We start from the raw sequence: 18,600 nt of genomic DNA, 5'->3' as shown, positions 1-18,600 counted from the left end.
CAGTCAGATACTGGAACCTAAAAGTAGAATCCTGTGGATCACGACAACTGCAGATTGATCAGGGGTGCTATTGTGGCAACGCAAATACCAGGGCTGGTGTAAATGGTGCTAATGTGGTTTTGAAACAGAGAACAACCAGACAGAATGCAGTTTTCTCTGGAATTACTATAATACTTACATTCCTAGAAAATTCAAATGTATATTAAGCCTATGAAAAACGCTTGTGTTTATATGTTAAGCAGATGTACGTTCTAGGTTCAGATGGCTGCTAATAGGTTTTTCACCTCCAAGAATGTGTACTCCAGCCATGTGGGACTCTGCAGGATGGTTCAGCTCCCTGTAGAATGTTATCAAGCAGTCCTGCTCCCCTATCATGACAATAAAACTTCAAAATGTCCCTAGCATTGGTACTGGCCTCAGTGAGAGGCACTGATTGGGAGGAACAGAGGTGCATAAGCCAAGCCCTTAAGGGGAACAGAAAGGAATCCAGAGTGGCTGGAGAGTCCCAAGGAGGAAGAAGGGAAGAGAGAAGTGAGGGCAGAGAAGTCGGCCACAGTGAGATACTTAGTCAATTCCAAGGGCAACTGGGAGTCATTGTAGGTTTTATAGCAAGGAAATGACTTGGCCTGACCTTGTTTGGGGGAGGGGGGGACTCCAAACATCTGTTACTCCTTGGATCATACTGCATTTTTTGAGAGTGTCATACATCCATTCGTTCACGTATTCATTCAACACATAAGGATTGAGAGGTGTCTCAGTGATGCATTGCTGTGTAACAAGCAACCCCCAAATATAGTGGCGTAACATAACAATAATGTGTTGCTTTCTGCTCTTCTGTGGGTTGGCTGGGCCGTTCTGCTGGTCTCACAAGGGTTATTCAACCTGCTGTATTCGGCTGGCGAGTTGGCTGGGGGCTGGGCTTAGCTGGGAGTTCTGGGACGACTGGGCCTCTCCCTCCATGTGCTCTTCCTTCAGGATGGTCCTGAGCACCTGAGGCCTCCCGATGCACAGGACAGGCTCACTTCCACCACATTCTGTTAGTCAAGGCAAGGCAAATCAAGGGGTGGAGAAACAAACAGCAGTGCCCGCCGAGAAGAGCTGCAAAGTTGCATTACAGAAATGGAATTTATGGCCATGGAACATTCTACTTGGCTCTGGACCAGACCCTGGGGAGAATGCTGCCCCTTTGTGGCCTACACCTACACCCTAGTCTGACAACACACAAGTCAACAAGTGCAAAAGGCCAGAAGGTGTTGTGAAAAACATCAAATAGGGAGACAAGGGGCTCCTGTGCATGAAACTGTCAGGGAGGACCTCCTGAGATGTTTGAGCATTTGAGCATGCCTGCATGAGAAGTTTCCGTGGTTTCCAAGAGAGACGCCCTCCTTGCATGAGCACACAGTTGCCTTGTGGGATACAGGCGGTATGAAAGGAAGGGCTCGGGGGACATCACCAGTGGTGTGGTGATGTCACTGGCAGTAGGATAGAATACAAGGGGCCCCGGGGGCCAGAATTTGTCTTCTTACACTCACTTGTAGGCTGTGTGACACTGGTGATCTCTGTTTCTTCCTCTGTCAGACACCCTGCCCTGTGCACAGCACTGTGAAGAACCACAGACTGACGAACGTGGACAGGCACGCTCCAAAGGGAGGTGCACAGAGGTGGCACTGGTCACACAGCTCACTGAACTGGACGGCCAGGCACGCAGTGCAGTGACGGTAAAGTTGGGTGCAAGGTGTGTGTCTCGCCAACAGGCATGGAGAAATCCTGTGTCTGGAGAGTGTCCATGAATCCCCCTTCCCTCTCTCTGCCTTCCTTTCACCTCCCCTTTCCCTCCACCCCTTCCTTTCCTCTCTCACCTGCCCTTATCTTCTCTCCTTCTCATCTCTTTTCCCCTGAACTCTCCTCTTCCTACCTCCTCTCTCCCCTCACCCCTTCACCTCCAATCGACCCCCTACCTGTCCTCCTTTTCACCTTTCTCCTTTGTCCCTCCCGGGCCCTCTGGCCTTTCACCCACTCCCATTCTCCTCCCCCACCTTTTTTTCTTCCTTCCTCCACCCTCGCCCCTCCCCTCCTCACCCGCCGGGCCCCGCCCCCAGCCGCAGGCCCCGCCCCGCCGGGGTCACGGGGTCGACGGACGCTCGGCGGCCGTAGCGGCCCCGCCAGTCACGTGGTCACGTGACGCGCTCCAACATGGCGGCGCCGTGGGGCCGCGGCGTCGCTTCCTGACGGGGCGGCGCGGACGAACGCGGCCGGTGGTGGCCGGGACGCCGGGCTCGCAGCGTCGCTCGCCCGCTTGTTCGCACCGCCCGCCCGCGGGGCTGCCAGCCCCCGCCGGGCCGGGGCCATGCAGGAGAGCCAGACCAAGAGCATGTTCGTGTCTCGGGCCCTGGAGAAGATCCTAGCCGACAAGGAGGTGAAGCGGCCCCAGCACTCCCAGCTGCGCAGGGCCTGCCAGGTGGCGCTCGGTGGGTGAGCCGCCCCGGCCCGGCCCCGCGCCGGCCTCCCCACGCCGGCCGTTACCCCGCCCGGCCTCCTGGTTTCCACCTCCCCCGACCTCGAATCCCACCCTGCCGACCCCCTTATTATAGCCCGGGGAAACTGATGTCCAGGCAGCTCGGGACTGGCCCAAGGTCACCTAGCAAGTTAGTGACAGCCAGCGCTAGCTAATCCAGCCTCCCAGCCCCGGGCTCTTGCCACGACTCCTTGCCGTCCTGTTTCCTGGTTCCTCCCCTCACCAACCTCAGGAGCGGTAGTCCTTGCCCCAAGTTTTCTCTTTACCTGCGTTCTGCTGGTTAGGGTTCCCCCATGCGAGCAGAGCAAGTGCTTTGCTCACCTGCCTTAGGGAAACCCCTGACATTTGTTTTGGAAGTCCTGGATTGGAGAATGTTTTCCCTTTCATTTGGGGATCTCCCATAACTCCGTCATGTCCTGCACCTCTTAGGTAGGTGCAAGAGATCCGCTCGTTGCGGGCAGTCCACTGAAATAGATGTTCTTTGAGGGCAAAAAGGCTCGTCTGTTTTATTCACTGCTGGATTCCCTGCGTCTGCAGCTCTGCCTGGCACATAGTAGGTGCTGATTGAATGGACCCACGGATTATGCAAAGAGGGAGAGGACTCTCACTCATAGCTAGTTAAAACCTTGGTAGTTGATTACAGCATCGACATCCTGTCTTTTAATCGTTGAAATATTTACCAAGTGGCCACTGTCTACTAGGTGCTGTGATGGGCACTACAAGACAGACAAGATACTTGCCTTTGTGGGGCTTATACTCTAAAAGGGGAAACTAAAATTACTGAGACGTTTTTGAGTACTGATAAATACTTTTGTGAAAGTAAAAGAGCAAGATATGATAAAAAAAAGGGGGGGGGGCCTGCGGACTGGTTTTGATAGGGTGTCAAGAAAGTAATCCTTTCTGAGGAGGTGACATTTGAGCTGAGTACCGAAAGGCAAGAAGTATCCACCATGTGGAGTTTCAGGAGAAGAGTTCTGGGTGTTGAGGATCAATACATTTGACGAGCGCTAGCTTCAAGCTAATTCACGACCCCAGTGCCTTTGGTTTGACATCTGTAAAAAGACCTGGTTTTGCCCTAACAAATCGAGTAAATGGAAAGTTTGATTTTCTGTTAGGGAGTTTGTAGTTGCCGTCACTTTTCTCGCTACGTTTGGTGTAAGGGACAGAGCCGAGATTCTTCTCTTGGGGCCTAGGAACTAGCTTGTGAACTTTGCACTTGTCGAGGAGAAGGTCTTTGGCTTTATCTGATTCTCGGAAGGGTCTGAGACTCCCTCAGGGGTCAGGAACTATTGATTGAGAGGTTGTAGTTGCTTAGATAATCTGGAAACAGAAACTAGTCCTGTGAAACCCAGGATCAATTGGAGGAATTTACTGAGATTTAGATTTGTAAAGCTTTTCTATTCAGAAAACCAAGGCTAATTGTTGGATATTGTTTTATCAGGAATGCAGGATAAACACCTCAAAGCAGTTTGTTAGGCAAAAGCCCAATAGCTAGAACTCCATTTTGAAACCTGCCTGGAGTCTATCCTGTCAATATTACTTTAAGAGTATTGTCGCAGAAATTTAAAGATAACTATTTGGCAGAAAATTTTTCATTCCTCATTTTCACTAAGTTGTTTATCACAATTTTGCAACCTACTTCTAAAATTGTATTATGGGTCATAAAGGGTCATAACATTGAGAGCTTTTTTAGATGTTTTTGGATCATATCTTTATTCAGAAGTTGTGGAATGCACGTTCAATGTTTTAGTAGTGGATTGTAAGAAATAGCTCATATAAGAAGTAATTTGACCATAGGTTAAATGAATAGCAAACAAATGGACATGGTGGCTCATCACTGTCATCAAATTGGGTCATAGGAACTATTATAAGGGAACCTGTGCACAGTGTTGAGTCAAAGTGGCCATTTTTTTAAGAGAGTAATTGTGTCATTGCTGTTGAATAGAAATGACTGCTTTTATTTGTAAACAGTAGAAAACCTATAGCAAAGTACATGGTGATTGATGCTTCACTCTGCATCTCCAGGCACAGTCTTGTGCCCAGAAACAAGCCTGTGTGTGAGCTTGTGTATAAGAAGTTTTGTAACGTGGCCAGCGTTTTGGAGATTACCACATACAGATTATCGTTAATTTTGATAAGAGGAACTGTAAATGACCACCCAAAGTTGAAGTGCTTAGATGATGGAGCGCACTTACAGGAAGCAGCTGTGATAGGATTCGTCTGTTGTAGTGTATTGGGGGAGGGGATCAGGGCTGCAGGGACTGCATAGTAGGGAGGTTAGGAGTGTGTTCTCTGGACTCAAGACTGCCGGGGTTCAAGTCGCTTGCCTTCCGCTTCTTATCTTTGTGATCTTGGACAGGTATTATACCTTCTTCATTGGGTTATTGTAAGGATGAAGTTAGTTGACATGTGCAAAGAACTTGGCACGTAGTGGATGCTCTTGGTTTTGCTCTTGGTTGGTTTTTTTTTTTTTTTAACATTTATACATCTTTGAGAGACAGAGACAGAGCATGAGCGGGGAAGGGGCAGAGAGAGGGAGACACAGAATCCGAAGCAGGCTCCAGGCTCTGAGTTGTCAGCACAGAGCCCGACGTGGGGCTCGAACCCACAAACCGCGAGAGCATGACCTGAGCCGAAGTCGGACACTCAACCGACTGAGCCACCCAGGTTTTATTATTAGCTTAAGCTGTAACAGACCACAGACACTGAGGGCTCTAGCCTGATGTTCTTAACCTGCATTGGTTCCTCGTTCAGGAATGACTTATTGCTCTATTTGGTTTGTTGCTGCAGTAAATAAGAATGTAATTACACGACCAGGAGGCTGTGTTTATCGCAGTGTTAACTTGCTAAAGCTCAATGAAGACAGGGTTGTCCCTTGTAACAGCAGTGATGATCAGGATCGAACAGGTTTGGAGTAATCTCAGTGATTTATCTGCACTAAATGCCAAATGCATAGGTAGGTATAGACTACCCAGTTAGGGGATTTTGTCCTGCCAGCCTTTATCTGGAGTATCAAAATAGCCTGTAAGAGTATTCATCACCCCAAGGATTTTGTCGGTCTTTACCTTGTTAACGAAGCTCTGATGTGTATTAATAATCTTGAACCCTTCAGCCTTCTTGTTGGGGTACACACATACATTCCTAAACCTCCCTTTCATAAGTGTCTTAAGGGCCATTTTCTGTCATGATCTCTCTTTACTGAGTTATAAATTATAAATTCTAGAGTTTGGAGACTTGACAGGATAATCTGGGTGTTTTTAAATTGAGTATGGAAAAATTTGCCTGGAAATCTGGAAAACGTTAACTGAGTTCTAACAGTACTCTTCTCATCTATATATGATAAGAGATGCATTATCTTACTTCGTAACTTAATCCACACAGAGTGCTAAGAGCTGAGTGCTCCGTAATTACTTGGTGTCATTCTTAGTCATTATCAAGAAAACATAAAAAGAATAACAAACATATCTGTATGGCTTTCGTATGAAATAGAGTGATTTCTTTTTTTAAATAGACTTTTTTTTTAGAGCAGTTTTAGGTCCACAGCAAAGTTGCACAGAAGGTACAGAGAATTCTCATCTCCCTGCCCCCACACATGCGCTGCCTCTCCCGTTAGCGACATGCCTCACCAGAGTGGAACATTTATTACTATGATGACGCTACACTGACACATCATTGTCACCCAATTGAGTAACGTCTTAAAATCACATGTTATGTAATAACTATTGGTCTCTACCATGTACTAAGCATTTCTGTGTTCCAGGCACCATGCCATGTGCTCTGCGGCAGTTTACTTCTTAACTGTTATTATCCTCATTGAGGCCCAGAGAAGTTGGCCAGCATACCTCAACCAGGAAGCAGTGGAGCCAGGATGGAACACTGGCAGGCTGGCTCCAGAGCCCAGGACCTTAACCGTTACTGTCACGCTTGCGCTGCTTCTCCGTAGGAGAGTTATTGTATGTAAAATACTCAGTGGAGTCTTTAAGCGATAATTGCACTGCAGTAAAGTTTTGAAGTTTCATTAAGTAAAAGCATTTGGTAAGTAGAGAGACCATATTTTCTATAGTTGAATTTTGATATATTTGAAAGCCTGTCGTCACAATGATGACAGCTTTGTTCCCCTGCAGCTTTTTGCTGCATGTATCTTCGGTTTACTTTAGTTTAGGAACTAAGGGGAAGAAAGAAATGAGGGTAAAGAGCCGATGGCCCATAAGCTTCGCTTGAGTGATGAAGCTTTCTGATTTATGACCTCTCTCTCCATCAGCGGTAAAGTGCCTTTGATGAATTCTGGAGGTGTAGCATGTAGCTGGTGTCCGTCTTTGGGTACCGCAGGCAAAGGGAAACCGAGGCCCAGAGAGAGTCTTGCCACATCTGCACAGCCAGGCGGGACACCTACGGAACACACGTGCCCTGGCCTGACATACAAATCGTAAAATCCAGCTTTAGATCTGCCACTCCGCTTGATATATGGGACTGAGAGGCGTGCGGGTCATTGGTGATCTTAGCTTGAGCTGTTCTGGTGGCACAATGAAGGAGAAAACCAGAATGGAATGGGCGAAGCATGAGTGGGAGGTGAGGAAATAGCGAGCACAGACAACTGTTTTCCAAAGTTTGGCTGTGGCGTGAAGGAGAGGCAGGAGATGTGGATCCTGGGAGGGTTTTTCTCCTTATTATTTTAAAATAGAAAAAACTCGAACGGGTTTAAATGTCCTTGGGGAGAAGCCAGTTAAGGGAGTATGCTCATAAATCTTAGTTGTATATTAATGTGCAAAAAAAAAAATTCAACATTTACACGTCCATATGATAAAGTGAACTGCTTTGTCCTCCATATGATGTTGTTGTTATTCTAATTTTGATGTGTTCAAAATAACTGTTCTCACCACTAGGAAGAACCTAAGTGCAAAATTTGAAAAATATGAAAACCATCTCTAAATTGTCATAGCAAATAAAGTAAGCCTTCCTGGTGAAATACAAAATAAACCCTTTAATTTTGGCAAACTCTGGTGTTTGGATGAGACATTTTGTTTGCACGTGGTGCAGATTAATGTTTTGAGAAATACCAGGACTCAGGACCCTGACAGATTAGTTTTTGTTGAAAAGCTTTATGATGATTCTTCAGGAAGCGGTCACCTGCCTAGAAGCACCATCTAAAAGTTGGATTTTGATTACTGAAAATTGTTTGTTTATTGGATTAGCAGAAAATTCACTGAGAGCTGAGTTGGAAACTTTGCTTCTTGATTAGTTCTGTGATGCTGGGTTGATAATTTAGCTTCTTTGAGCCTCAGTTTCCCGAAATGCTAAAGGTGATAATACCTTTGTCCCGGGATTATTGTGAAGGTTAAGTGACCCAGTGTAGTAAAGTCTGGTGCCTAACAGATAACCTGTTAAAATTTAGAGGCTCTGGTGTTAACCATATTTAAAGGAGAAGAAACTGAATGCTTGCTCTTTTCTGCCTCCCGTATTAGTTGGTTCGTGGACGTTTTTCTGGTCTCTGACATTTCGATGCTGGTGAAGCAAGCCGTTGGATGAATTTAGAGCTCTGTCCTGTACGTGTAAATCTCAGGGGAGAGTCTGGGGAAAACAGTAAGACTATTCTTTATGGAAAAGAGCAGACTTGTGAAATGTGTACTTAATCAGCAAGTACATGGAGTTTCCTATATAAATAGCTCAGAACTGTATTTAGTCCTCACCAATTTCAGCAGGCTTAGGGGGCTGCCAGGAAAATACTTGACTTTCTTTCCAGCAAGGTTATCTTAGAAAACCTTGACTCATTCCTGGAGTCTTCCTAAAGGAGCTTCTTTCAGTTTACTGTCTTGGTTGTAAATAAGTCTTTTGCTGCTTTTTTTTTTTTTTTTTTATTAAAGGTATTTTGTTAAGTTTCATAGATTTGTGGGGAGAACAGCCTTCTTGTGCCATTAAATTCTTAAATTTTTCCTCAGTCCCAGGGAGCGGTTAGTGCATATTTTGCTCTTTATATGGTCCTTTTGTCTGTTGACTAAACAAGGGTGACATTCACTGAGAAGATATTTATTTGGGTGTCACATTTGGTGTCATGATGCAGGGGAAGCAAACAAGGACCCTCTTCTCATGGAGTTTGCAGTTAATGGGGAAGAAGTGCATTATTCAAATGCTCACATCCTCTGAATCAACGTTTAAAAAAAAAAAAAAAGTTAACCTAAAAAGTCCTATGAAGGAGAGAAACCTGGTCCTGCAGGGGAGTGAGCAAAGTTGTGAGGGAAAATTTCCCTGAGGAAGTCTTGAGATTTGAATGATAAATAAGAATTAAGTAGGTGGGCGGGGCACCTGCCTGGCTCCTTCAGTAGAGTGACTCTTGATCTTGGGAATGTGAGTTTGAGCCCCATGTTGGGTGTGGAGATTCCTTAAAGATAAAAGCTTAAAAAAAATTAAATAGGTTAGGGTGACAGGTGTTTTGGCAGGATGTGGGAATAGTATGTACAAAGGTCCCGTGGCAGGGAGGAGTACAACTGTTAAACTAAAAAGTCGATCGACAGTTATCTCAAAATAGAAAAAAAAAATGTGATCATTTAATTGAAAAAGAAAGAGAGAGATATGGTAAATGAAAGGGGAGAGTGTGTGAGAATAAGGTGGGAGGGGTGGCCAGGGCCCTACCATGCAGGACCGCAAGGTTTTCATGGTGAGGAGTCTGATTTTCCAAGCAAAAGCAGTGAGACAACACTGGAGAGTAGTAAACAGGGGAGAAGGTGCCATGATGACCAGGTTTGTGTTTTGGAAAGATCACTTGGACTTGGACTGTTGTGTTCAGAACATTTTAGAGGAGGACCAGAGGGATTGCTCAGGGACAGTGAGGAGGCAGTTCCCGTCACCCGGGTGGGAGATGTTGGTTCCTGGCCTCAGTGGTGAGGACAGAAGCCAAGCAAAGCGAGTGTATTCCCCACTTGTCCAGAAGGTGAATGAGAACATTGGATAAGGAAGAGGCTGGCTGTTAAGTTTCTGACTCACCCGACTGAATGGATGGTGGTGCCGTTCCATAAGGTGGGAGTGATCTGAGTTGGGACTTGATGTGTTGAGGCTCACCTGCCTTCGAGCATCCAGTTAGGTGGAGCAGGCAGCAGGTGGACATATGAGCCTGTTGCTCCTGAGACAGACCGGGGCCAGAAGTCATGATTTGGGAGTCAGGAGAGCCTAGGTGGGAACCGAAGGTGTCGGTGAGAGTGAGGTGGCCTAGGGAGAGAGTGTACAGAGAACGAGAGCCAGAGGTCTGCCTGGGCCTCGGGAACCCCTGCCTGGCTGGGCAGAGGAGGCAGCCTGCAAAGGCCATAGAGAGGAGTTGGGGCAGAAGCAGAGGGCAGATGAGAATGTGTGCCTGGGAAGATAGAAGCAGAGAACATTTCAAGGAGGGTGAGGTCGGTAAGGTCAAATGCTGCAGGGAGGTCGGGTTAGATGGAGAGTGGCAAAATGCCCATCAGATCAAGAAACATGTGGGTCATTGGTGACCTTAGTTTGGGCTGCTTTGGTGGTACGGTCGGTGAAGGTGAAAGCCAGACTGGAGTGGGCTGGGGCGTGGGTAGGAGGTGAGGAAGTAGGCAGTGAGCATGGGCAGCTCTTTCCCCAAATTTGGCTCTGGTGTGAAGGGGAGGAGGGAGGTGTGGATCCCGGAAGGTTTTTTTGTCTTATCTTTTCTTTATTTAAAGGTTTAAACTTGGGAAGGGTCCAGCTGAGTGAGAGGTTAAATAATGCAGGATAGAGAAAGGACAGTTTATTCATTCAACAAATATCGAGTGCCTCCCCTCTGCCTAGGAATTCCTAGGTGCTGGGAATTCAGCAGTGACCAGAAGAGACAAAAGTCTCAGTTATCATAGTTTATATTCTCCTGGGGAAGACAGAAAACAAATGAACTGATAAATAATACGTCAAGGGCGGGAAGTACTGTGAAGCAAGATGAGAAAAGTAAACCAGGGTGAAGTGGAAAAGTGAAGCAGGTGAGGAAATAGAGAATGACAAGGAGGGGCAGAGGTGGCAGTTTGGGTGGTGAGGGAAGGTGACATTGGAAGGGGGAACTGAAGGAAGTGAGGGAGTGAGCCCTGCGGATATCTGGGGGAGGGAGGGCATTCCAAGGCAGCAGGAATAGCGATTGCAAAGTCCCTCAGACTGGAACGAGCAGGCTGGGGGTGGGGGCAGCGGAGTGTCTAGAAGGTGAGATCAGAGGGATGGCAGGGGGCCAGATCTTACAGAGGCTTGGAGGCCAAGGTCAAGATTTTGGATTTTACTCAGGGTGAGATGCGAAGCCAGTGGAAAGTTTTGAGCAAAGGAGCAGATGTAATCTGATTTCCGTCGTAAGGGTTATGGATAATCTGTTTTGAGCAAATGTGATCTCATTTACATTTTAAGGGAATCCCTCTGGCTGCTGTGGGAGGACAGGGTGGGAGCTGGAGCAGCGTGGATGGCAGTGGTGGTGGCCCGGCACCGTGAGAAGTAATCAGATTCCAGGCAGAACGGAGAGCATGCAGAGGCAGGTAGGGATGGGAGATTATAGAGGTGGAGGGATTGGACACTGTCTTCTGGCAGGAAAGAGTGAAATTCTGGGTACAGAACCAGTTAGGTTCTCTAACGGGAAGCTGAGTCAGTCTCCTTGTGGCGGCTTCTAATCTCTGTATGAAATAGGAGGCCACTTCGTGGGTAATGAGGAAAGAGGAGGACCGGTTGGTGGTTAGTTAGGAGGGGAGGTGGGGTGTTGGAGAAGAGCGGAGAAAGGAGCAGTAGTTTAGGGAGGGTAGAGGAGATGGGCTCACCCGGCATTATTTAGGGCTCCATTTATGGTTGGCGGTTATGACTCTCTAGCCCTACCAACTTGCCCCACTGTCAGAGGTCTGGTTGCTAGGTGGAGACAGGTCAGAAGGAGATGGTAGTATAATCTCAGTTTGGGATTTTGCCACAAGTTAAAGACTGAAGGTCAGAGAGAGTCATGACTGTTGATCACCTACCATTCTGATAGCAGTCCTGCTAATGGGACCCATCCTGGGAACTGAAGGAAGGGGAAAGCTAATGCTGGCCTTGTCAAGATCTGACAGGCCAAAGAAGGGCCCTGCTGGTCAGCTGGAAGGAGAGAAGACTGAGGGCATGGGTCAGGAAGGAGCTGGAAGTCCACCATTCCACATAGGGACAAGATTCAGAGTGTGACCAGCCTCCCCAGGCTGGCTTGGAGTGGGGGAAGAGGGCCTTGGAGGAGAAGTTGCACGAGTTTGGGGCAGCCTTGGTTTGCATAGGAGGCAGGGGGGTGTGTGGCAGGTCAGATGTGTGGGGAGAGTTGAAGATTTGCAGGGACTTTTGGGGTCTCTGGGTGAGTTGACCAGTGATGGGATCATTGAGGTTGATGTGGGTCGTCTTTGGACTCAGCCTGGGAGTGGAGTAGAGGCTTGTGCCAAAGTCACTGATGAATGGGGGGCGGGGGTGGTCCTGACCCTAGGGGTTGGTAGATGGCAGCCATGCCCCGAAAGGATTTCCTAGGAAGAGTGTGGCTTTTCAGCTGAAGCTGCTCCACCCCACTCAGGTCTTCCTCCTCTCCAGCCTGTTCATTTATGGCTGCTAATTGCCCGGTTGGCTACTGGGAACACCTGTTAAAATGTGGAGCAATAAACCAGAGCAGGTGTGTCCTACCGTATGCTCCTCTTCCTCCTCCTCTGTCTCATCATTGAGGGGCTTCTGGAGCAGACAGCCTGGGTATGATGCAGTAGCACTTGGTGGCTGTGATGGTGGACAGGTGACTTCGGCCGTGTGCCCAGATTCCTCACCTGGGTAACAGTTACGGGATAAGAGTGCTCTTGGCTTCCTGGGTGTTGGGGAGGACCGAATCGGCACCTGCCCCTCATTTTCTTTTTTCCCTTGTCTCTGCTTGGTTCCACTGATAGCACTAGAGGTTTTGCGCAATTTCTGACTCCTCTTTTAGGAAAAAAGCAAGAGAACTGTCACTTGGTTGACCACCTGCTGTAGGCCGGACCCTGCCTTAGCCATTAATCTGACAATACCTCTCTCATGGGCTTGTCAAGAGAATCACCTGCACCCAAAGGCCTGGTTACAGTCTGTGGGGCAGAGGGGGCTGCTTTTCATCATCCCCATTTTTTAAAGTTGGCAGTCAAGAGTCAGAAAGGCTTACTAACCCAGCTGGCCTCGTTCAGCTAATAGATGTCCATGCGAGGACTTGAACCTAGTTCTTGCTGAATCTCAAACGAATTTCCTGTCTTCCACCACACCAGGCCGTGCCAAGCTATCTGTGAGGCCCCCTGCCACACACCTTTCCCCTGTTTCTTTTTCTGCCTCTGTTTAATGGGAAGAACATACCCTATTATCCAGATATATCCAGAAGCCAACTGTTAGGGCAGGCCATATGAAACTGCTACTGTTCGGCCGTTCCCAGCCTACAGAAGTGGCGCGTTCCTGTGGTTCTGATGCTTCACCTTCCCCCATGGACTCCATCCTGGTCCAGGCCCCTGTTACTGCTCGCCTGGATTAGTAACAGTAGCCCCTTGATTGGAGTCCCTGCTTCTGTCCTGGCCACCCTCCTCTTTATACTCAAAACAGCCACCAGATTGATCTGTCAGAACATAGGTAGGTCAGCTCAGGCTGCCTCCCCCTGCCCGCCCCCGCCCCCCCCCCCCCCCCGGGGCTTTCCAGCATCATCGGGACCCCAGCTGTGCCCAATGAAGAGGTTTTTTTCATAATTTTTCTTCTTTAAGAATGGTGTAGAGAGTGCAACAATTCCTCATTCTTGTGGGACTACTTAAGCATAAAGTGAGAAACTGAAGAAAATCTGCAAACATACGATTTGTGACCTTGGTGTCTTGGCCTTTGGCAATAGCTGTCGCCAGTAGTGTCCTCTGTCCTGCTCACTGTGGAGGGCTGTGCCCTTCACTCACTGCCACAAGTCACTCTGGCCTGTGTTCAGTTCTTTTGGAAAACCAGGGCGTACCATCTTGGTGGCTCTGCCACAGCAGGCCAGGAAAGGAGATCGAGAGAGTCCAGAGCCGGGGTTCAGCCTCCCGAGGCCGGATGGGGCTCAGAGCGGTCCAAACACTGGTGCTTCGAACTATGGTCGCAGTAATCAAGTCTGCGTTAGTGATAGCAAAGCCAACATTTACATTCTGCATTTATAGCTTACCAGGAAATTCTGGGTGCTTATTTGGGAGTCACCCTCGTACCCAAGGGTTATGAACAAGGGCCTTAATTTTCTGGGTTCAAGTTCCAGCCCTACCACTTACTAGACTGTAATGTCTCGGAGTCTGGTGTTTTCATCTGTAAAATTTAGTGGAGTTGGGCCTTGAACCCTGGTCCTCAGGCTCCTTACATGCCTTTTGGCTGAGAAGCATTTTAGCTGGTGTAAAACTTGGATGTTTTGTCTTCATAGTGCTGGCCATAGTCCTTAAAAGCCACTTTTGTCCCCAGCAGTTGTTAACTTCTCTGCAGCCAGTGAAGTACATTTTCCTCGATTTTTCCTGATCGGTAAAGCAAAGGTTGCAAACTAGTTTTTTTTGAGCATAATACTTTTAAAAATAATTGAGGTTGCTTTGGATTACAGTCAAACTTTCACTTAAAATCCGGGTTTTGACCTCTGGAAAAATCAAAACAGCTGGCACCTCTGGGCTCCGCTGGGACTGAGGCCCTGTGGGACGTGGAGGGGTCCCCCCCTTCCACTGATGTCTTAAACCCACCCGTGCCTCTCCTTGATGTCCACTGCCTGGCCTCCGTAGGCCTTTGAGTGTTGCACTTGAGTTTATTACCCTTGATGCCCCAGTGACTGAGTAGCTGGCATTCCTGGTGATTGCCTCATCCATTAGTGAGTTGGCACCGGTGACATTCCAAAACAGATGATTTTGGAGCTCAGAGGCCAGCTCAGACTCTAGTGAAGGCTTAATTGCTTCAGATATATTTAACATCTAGACGCTAACAAGGTAACCGCGAACAGAAGGAGACCTTACGTTTGAGTTTGAGGAGCGGTGTGCCTCTGGCCTGTCACACGGTGACACCAAGGACCAAGAAAGCCTTGACGTTATGGGCACAGATTTCTCCCAGCTGAAAGCTTGGCTACCAGTGTCCTGGGCTGGATGGGTCTCCTGAGCCACTCCCACAGCCCGGAGGCCTCCACTAGAGGAAGCCACAGCTACGTCCTTAGTGGATTCTTGTCCCAAAAGGGAATGCCACAGAGCTCTCTGTAACAGACCCTGTGTGTCACAGCCCCGATGGTCCATGAGCAAAATGCTTGCTAACGATCATCTGGGTGTTTCTCCCCCGTTGTCTGATGTGTGCAGTAAGAAGACATTGGAAGATTGCTTTAGGGTTAGAAATTGCCACCTCTAGTGAATCTGGTTGTTGAGTTTTCACTTCCTAGTTCAGTCTAGGACAATAGTTGTCCAAGAAAAGGAAATCTGTAATTTCCAGAGCTGTGTTGCTGGGATAACTAATGCTGTATCCAGACCACTGGTTCTCAACAGATTGGATAAAGAAGACTGCTCTTGGAGATTATCTGAGTACACAGCAGGCTTACTTCAGTGGCCTGGTTTGATAATATGTTGAGCCTGTGAAGCCTAATGTGCAGGAATACTTTTGACCAAGAGAATGGGGGAGAATTCTCTCCATATTTAGATGGGGCGTTCTGTTGCCTCAAGGGCACAAAACCTTGTTCTCCTGGAAATAAGACTATCCGAGATTGTGATTTGTGAACAATGACGCTTTATTTCTGAAACCCTAACTGTGAGGTTGTATAACCTCCATGGTAAAGATTTTTTATAAATTCATAAAAATTTTTATATACCTTGGCACAACAATATGAGTGTACTTAATGCACTGAACTGTGTATTTTAAAATGGTTAAGATGGTAAGTTTTATTTGTGTTTGCCACAATAAAAGAAAACTTCTATGTAAAAATAACAAAGTATATATGCTTATAGAAAATGTGAAAAAAATAAAAAATAGTCATTCTACTAACACAGCTTTCTGTTATATTTGTTGCCAATCTCCTATACATATTTTTGCACAGTGGAAATGTTGATAGTATTACCATATTATTGCGGTAGCTATCCTTAACATGCATTTTGCACGACAGGGAAATAGCTAGAACATTGCACTATGGGCCGGAATGCTTGGATTCCAATTCTAGTTCCCCAGTTCCTGATATCTGACAGGGGGCAAGTTACCTAACCTTTCTGTGCCTTGGTTTCTCATCTAAACCAGTGATTCTCACCTGGGGCAGTTTTGCCCCAGAGGATAGTTGGCAACGTCTGGAGACATTTTTGGTGTTGCGGACCGCAGAGGGCTGCTACTGATCCCACTGGTAGAAGCCAGGGATACCGGCGAACGTTCTGCAGTGCGTAGGACAGCCCCATAATGGATTAGCTGCTCCCAGATGTCAGCAGTGTCTTGGTTGAGAAGGCCTGCTGTAGATACGATGGAGATAAATACTACCTGCCTTATAGGGTTGTTCTGAGGGTTAAGTAAATTAAAAGTATGTAAAGTACTTAGAGCAATGCCTAGCACAACATAGCTGCTGTGCACGTGTTAGCTATTGTTATTGTTACCGTAATCACTTTTTATTACTTCATATCAGCATTTCATTCTTAAAATTCTGATAAACATTCTTTTTAATATTTTCCAAATCTTTCAGTAAAGTTTTCTTTTACATAATTATTGCATTCTCTTAACGTGCCCTTCTTTTTTCCCCACAGATGAAATTAAAGCAGAAATAGAAAAGCAGAGGTAAGCTCTTCTCCTGGCTGAAATACAGTATTAAGGGAGTGGGTAGTGGCCACGGGAACCCCTCTCTGTGCGTGTTTTCTCATATTGTATTATGGACAGCGCATGCTCTCCTAGCACAGTGCCGGGCACAGGGCCCGACTCTGTGTGTGTTTGAACAGATGCTAGGTTAGCAGGTTACCGACTCGGTAACTGCATATTTGCAGGAAAGGGTAAGGAAGATCAGGTTAAAGCTGCTGTCCCTTTTCTTGACAGACGAGGCAAAGCCCTTGCTTGCCCTCTGTGTCCGGCTTCTTTAGGCAGGAGGACAGCTTGTCCCGAAAGTGGCTGTGCCTCGTCTTCATGGTCAAGAAGCCAGTTCGTCGCGTTTCAAAACTACAGCCCCGATGTAGCTGATGCCGGCATGTGGCCCTATGGTCTTTTGTCCTAATGCATGTGTTTCGGTTTTCAGTTGTCTGGCCCCGCAGAGGCAGTTTGCAGGCACTTCCAGTCAAGTGATTACAAGTGGGATGGGCAGTTAGAGTGAGGTGTAGAAAAGCAGACTTTTTTCCATTTCCCCTCTCCGCCCTCTCCTGCTTCTTCCCTAGGCGTGGCGCTGCTGCACCCCCGAAGGCAAACTTCATCGAAGCCGACAAGTATTTCCTTCCGTTTGAGCTAGCTTGCCAGTCCAAGTCCCCCCGGGTGGTCAGCACATCCCTCGACTGCTTGCAGGTACCACGTTGAAACTTGCTGGTGTCAGGAGGGTTGTCTCCAAGCCACAGGGGGGTCCTTTCACAGGGGCAGTGAGGAAAGGAGCCATCCAGTGTATTCTTTATGGAGGTCTCATGAGGGAGGGAAAAGTAAGAGGTCTGATCTGACCTCAGCTAAAGAAGAATGTGTTTCCCCAGAAATGTTGTGTTGTACTGTCTTATGTGCGGTTTTCTAACTGAAACCTTTAGGATTCGTTGGAAGAGTTGGTATACGTGGGCACGTGGTATTTTTACGCCACCTCTTTCTTGATGGCATTAAAATTCATAATATCCAGTAGAGAAATATAAGCAATATTCATCATTTGTGGTAATATTCCATAAAGTCCCTGTGAATCCTGAATAAGCAAATGCTGAACCATGGTTCCCACAGGAAGTACAGAGTAAGGTTCCTGTGAGCCTCTGGCCTCAACATGTTCATCAACTGATTAATACATAAATCAGTACATAAGTTTGTTCTTGGTGTGTTTCTGTTTAAAGACACCTTATTTAATATATGTTACTGATTCATTATCATCAAACTCACGGTCAAAGCACTATAACACATGCCTGAACAAAGTTTATCTCGACGTGTAATTTCTCCGTAAGGCACATCATTGTGTTCTCGCTCTTAGGAACGATAGACGGCACTTCAGCAATGTGTTTGGGCCATCTTTTTATTTATTTATTTATTTTTTTTTTTAATTTTTTAGGTTTATTTATTTCAGAGGCAGAGAGAGACAGAGCATGAGTGGGGGAGGGGCAGAGAGAGAGGGAGACACAGAATCCGAAACAGGCTCCAGGCTCTGAGCTGTCAGCACAGAGCCTGAGGTAGGGCTCGGACTCACAAACCGTGAGATCATGACCTGAGCCGAAGTCGGTCGCTCAACTGACTGAGCCACCCAGGCACCCCTTGGGGGCCATCTTAAACGTCAAAAAAATTGGGACACCTGGGTGGCTCAGTCTGTTGGGCGTCCGACTATAGCTTAGGTCATGATCTCTTGGTCCGTGAGTTCGAGCCCTGCCTCGGGCTCTGTGCTGTCAGCTCAGAGCCTGGAGCCTGCTTTGGATTCTGTGTCTCCCTCTGTCTCTGCTCCTCCCCCACTCACGCTCTGTCTCTATCAAAAAGATGAATAAATGTTAAAAAAATTTTTTAATGTCAAAAAAAAACAACAAAATGAACCGAAATATAAAAAACATGGCATGAAATAGGCCACAGAAAAAGACCCTGTTTATAGTAAAAGAGCTGAAACGAGAAGACAGAGTGTCTCTGTGTTTGACCTCGGCTGGGAATGTGCGCATCGGGTGATTCAATTTTCTCCTCGCTTTGCATGTGTCCGCAGATGACTATAAAAGTACCACAAGTATTGATTTGGGGCTTACAAATAAATTTTAGTGAGTGGGTACATTTGCAAACACAGGATCTGGGAATGATGAGGATCGACTGTATTAGAGCCACAGTGACCTTGTTATAAATTACCTTTGCTTAATGAAGAAGCAGGAACAGAGAAGTTAAGGTAACTTGTCCGATAATACGTAGCGTGAAAGAAACAGGACTACAACTACGGTTTCTTAATTCTTCCTGGTCCAGCATTCTTGTATTTTTTCTTAAGATCTACTCTTGAGGTTTGTGGTTACCTC

At 47.0% G+C, this 18,600-nt stretch overlaps 1 protein-coding gene across 2 annotated transcripts in view; it reads left to right on the top strand.

Annotated features, from left to right (window-relative positions):
* Positions 1-2,182: 2,182 nt before the first annotated feature.
* Positions 2,183-18,600, top strand: part of ARFGEF2 (ADP ribosylation factor guanine nucleotide exchange factor 2) — a 98,759-nt gene continuing 82,341 nt past the window's right edge. For both annotated transcript variants that reach the window (XM_042980206.1, XM_042980205.1), the window contains exons 1-3: positions 2,183-2,468; positions 16,207-16,237; positions 16,822-16,945. In XM_042980206.1, the coding sequence (XP_042836140.1) occupies positions 2,348-2,468; positions 16,207-16,237; positions 16,822-16,945 (276 nt within the window). In that variant the 5' untranslated portion in view covers positions 2,183-2,347. The remainder of the gene's footprint in view (positions 2,469-16,206; positions 16,238-16,821; positions 16,946-18,600) is intronic.

The sequence above is a fragment of the Panthera tigris genome, chromosome A3, assembly GCF_018350195.1.
Source record: "Panthera tigris isolate Pti1 chromosome A3, P.tigris_Pti1_mat1.1, whole genome shotgun sequence".
Taxonomy (NCBI): domain Eukaryota; kingdom Metazoa; phylum Chordata; class Mammalia; order Carnivora; family Felidae; genus Panthera; species Panthera tigris.
This window is presented reverse-complemented; position numbering and strand designations above follow the sequence as displayed.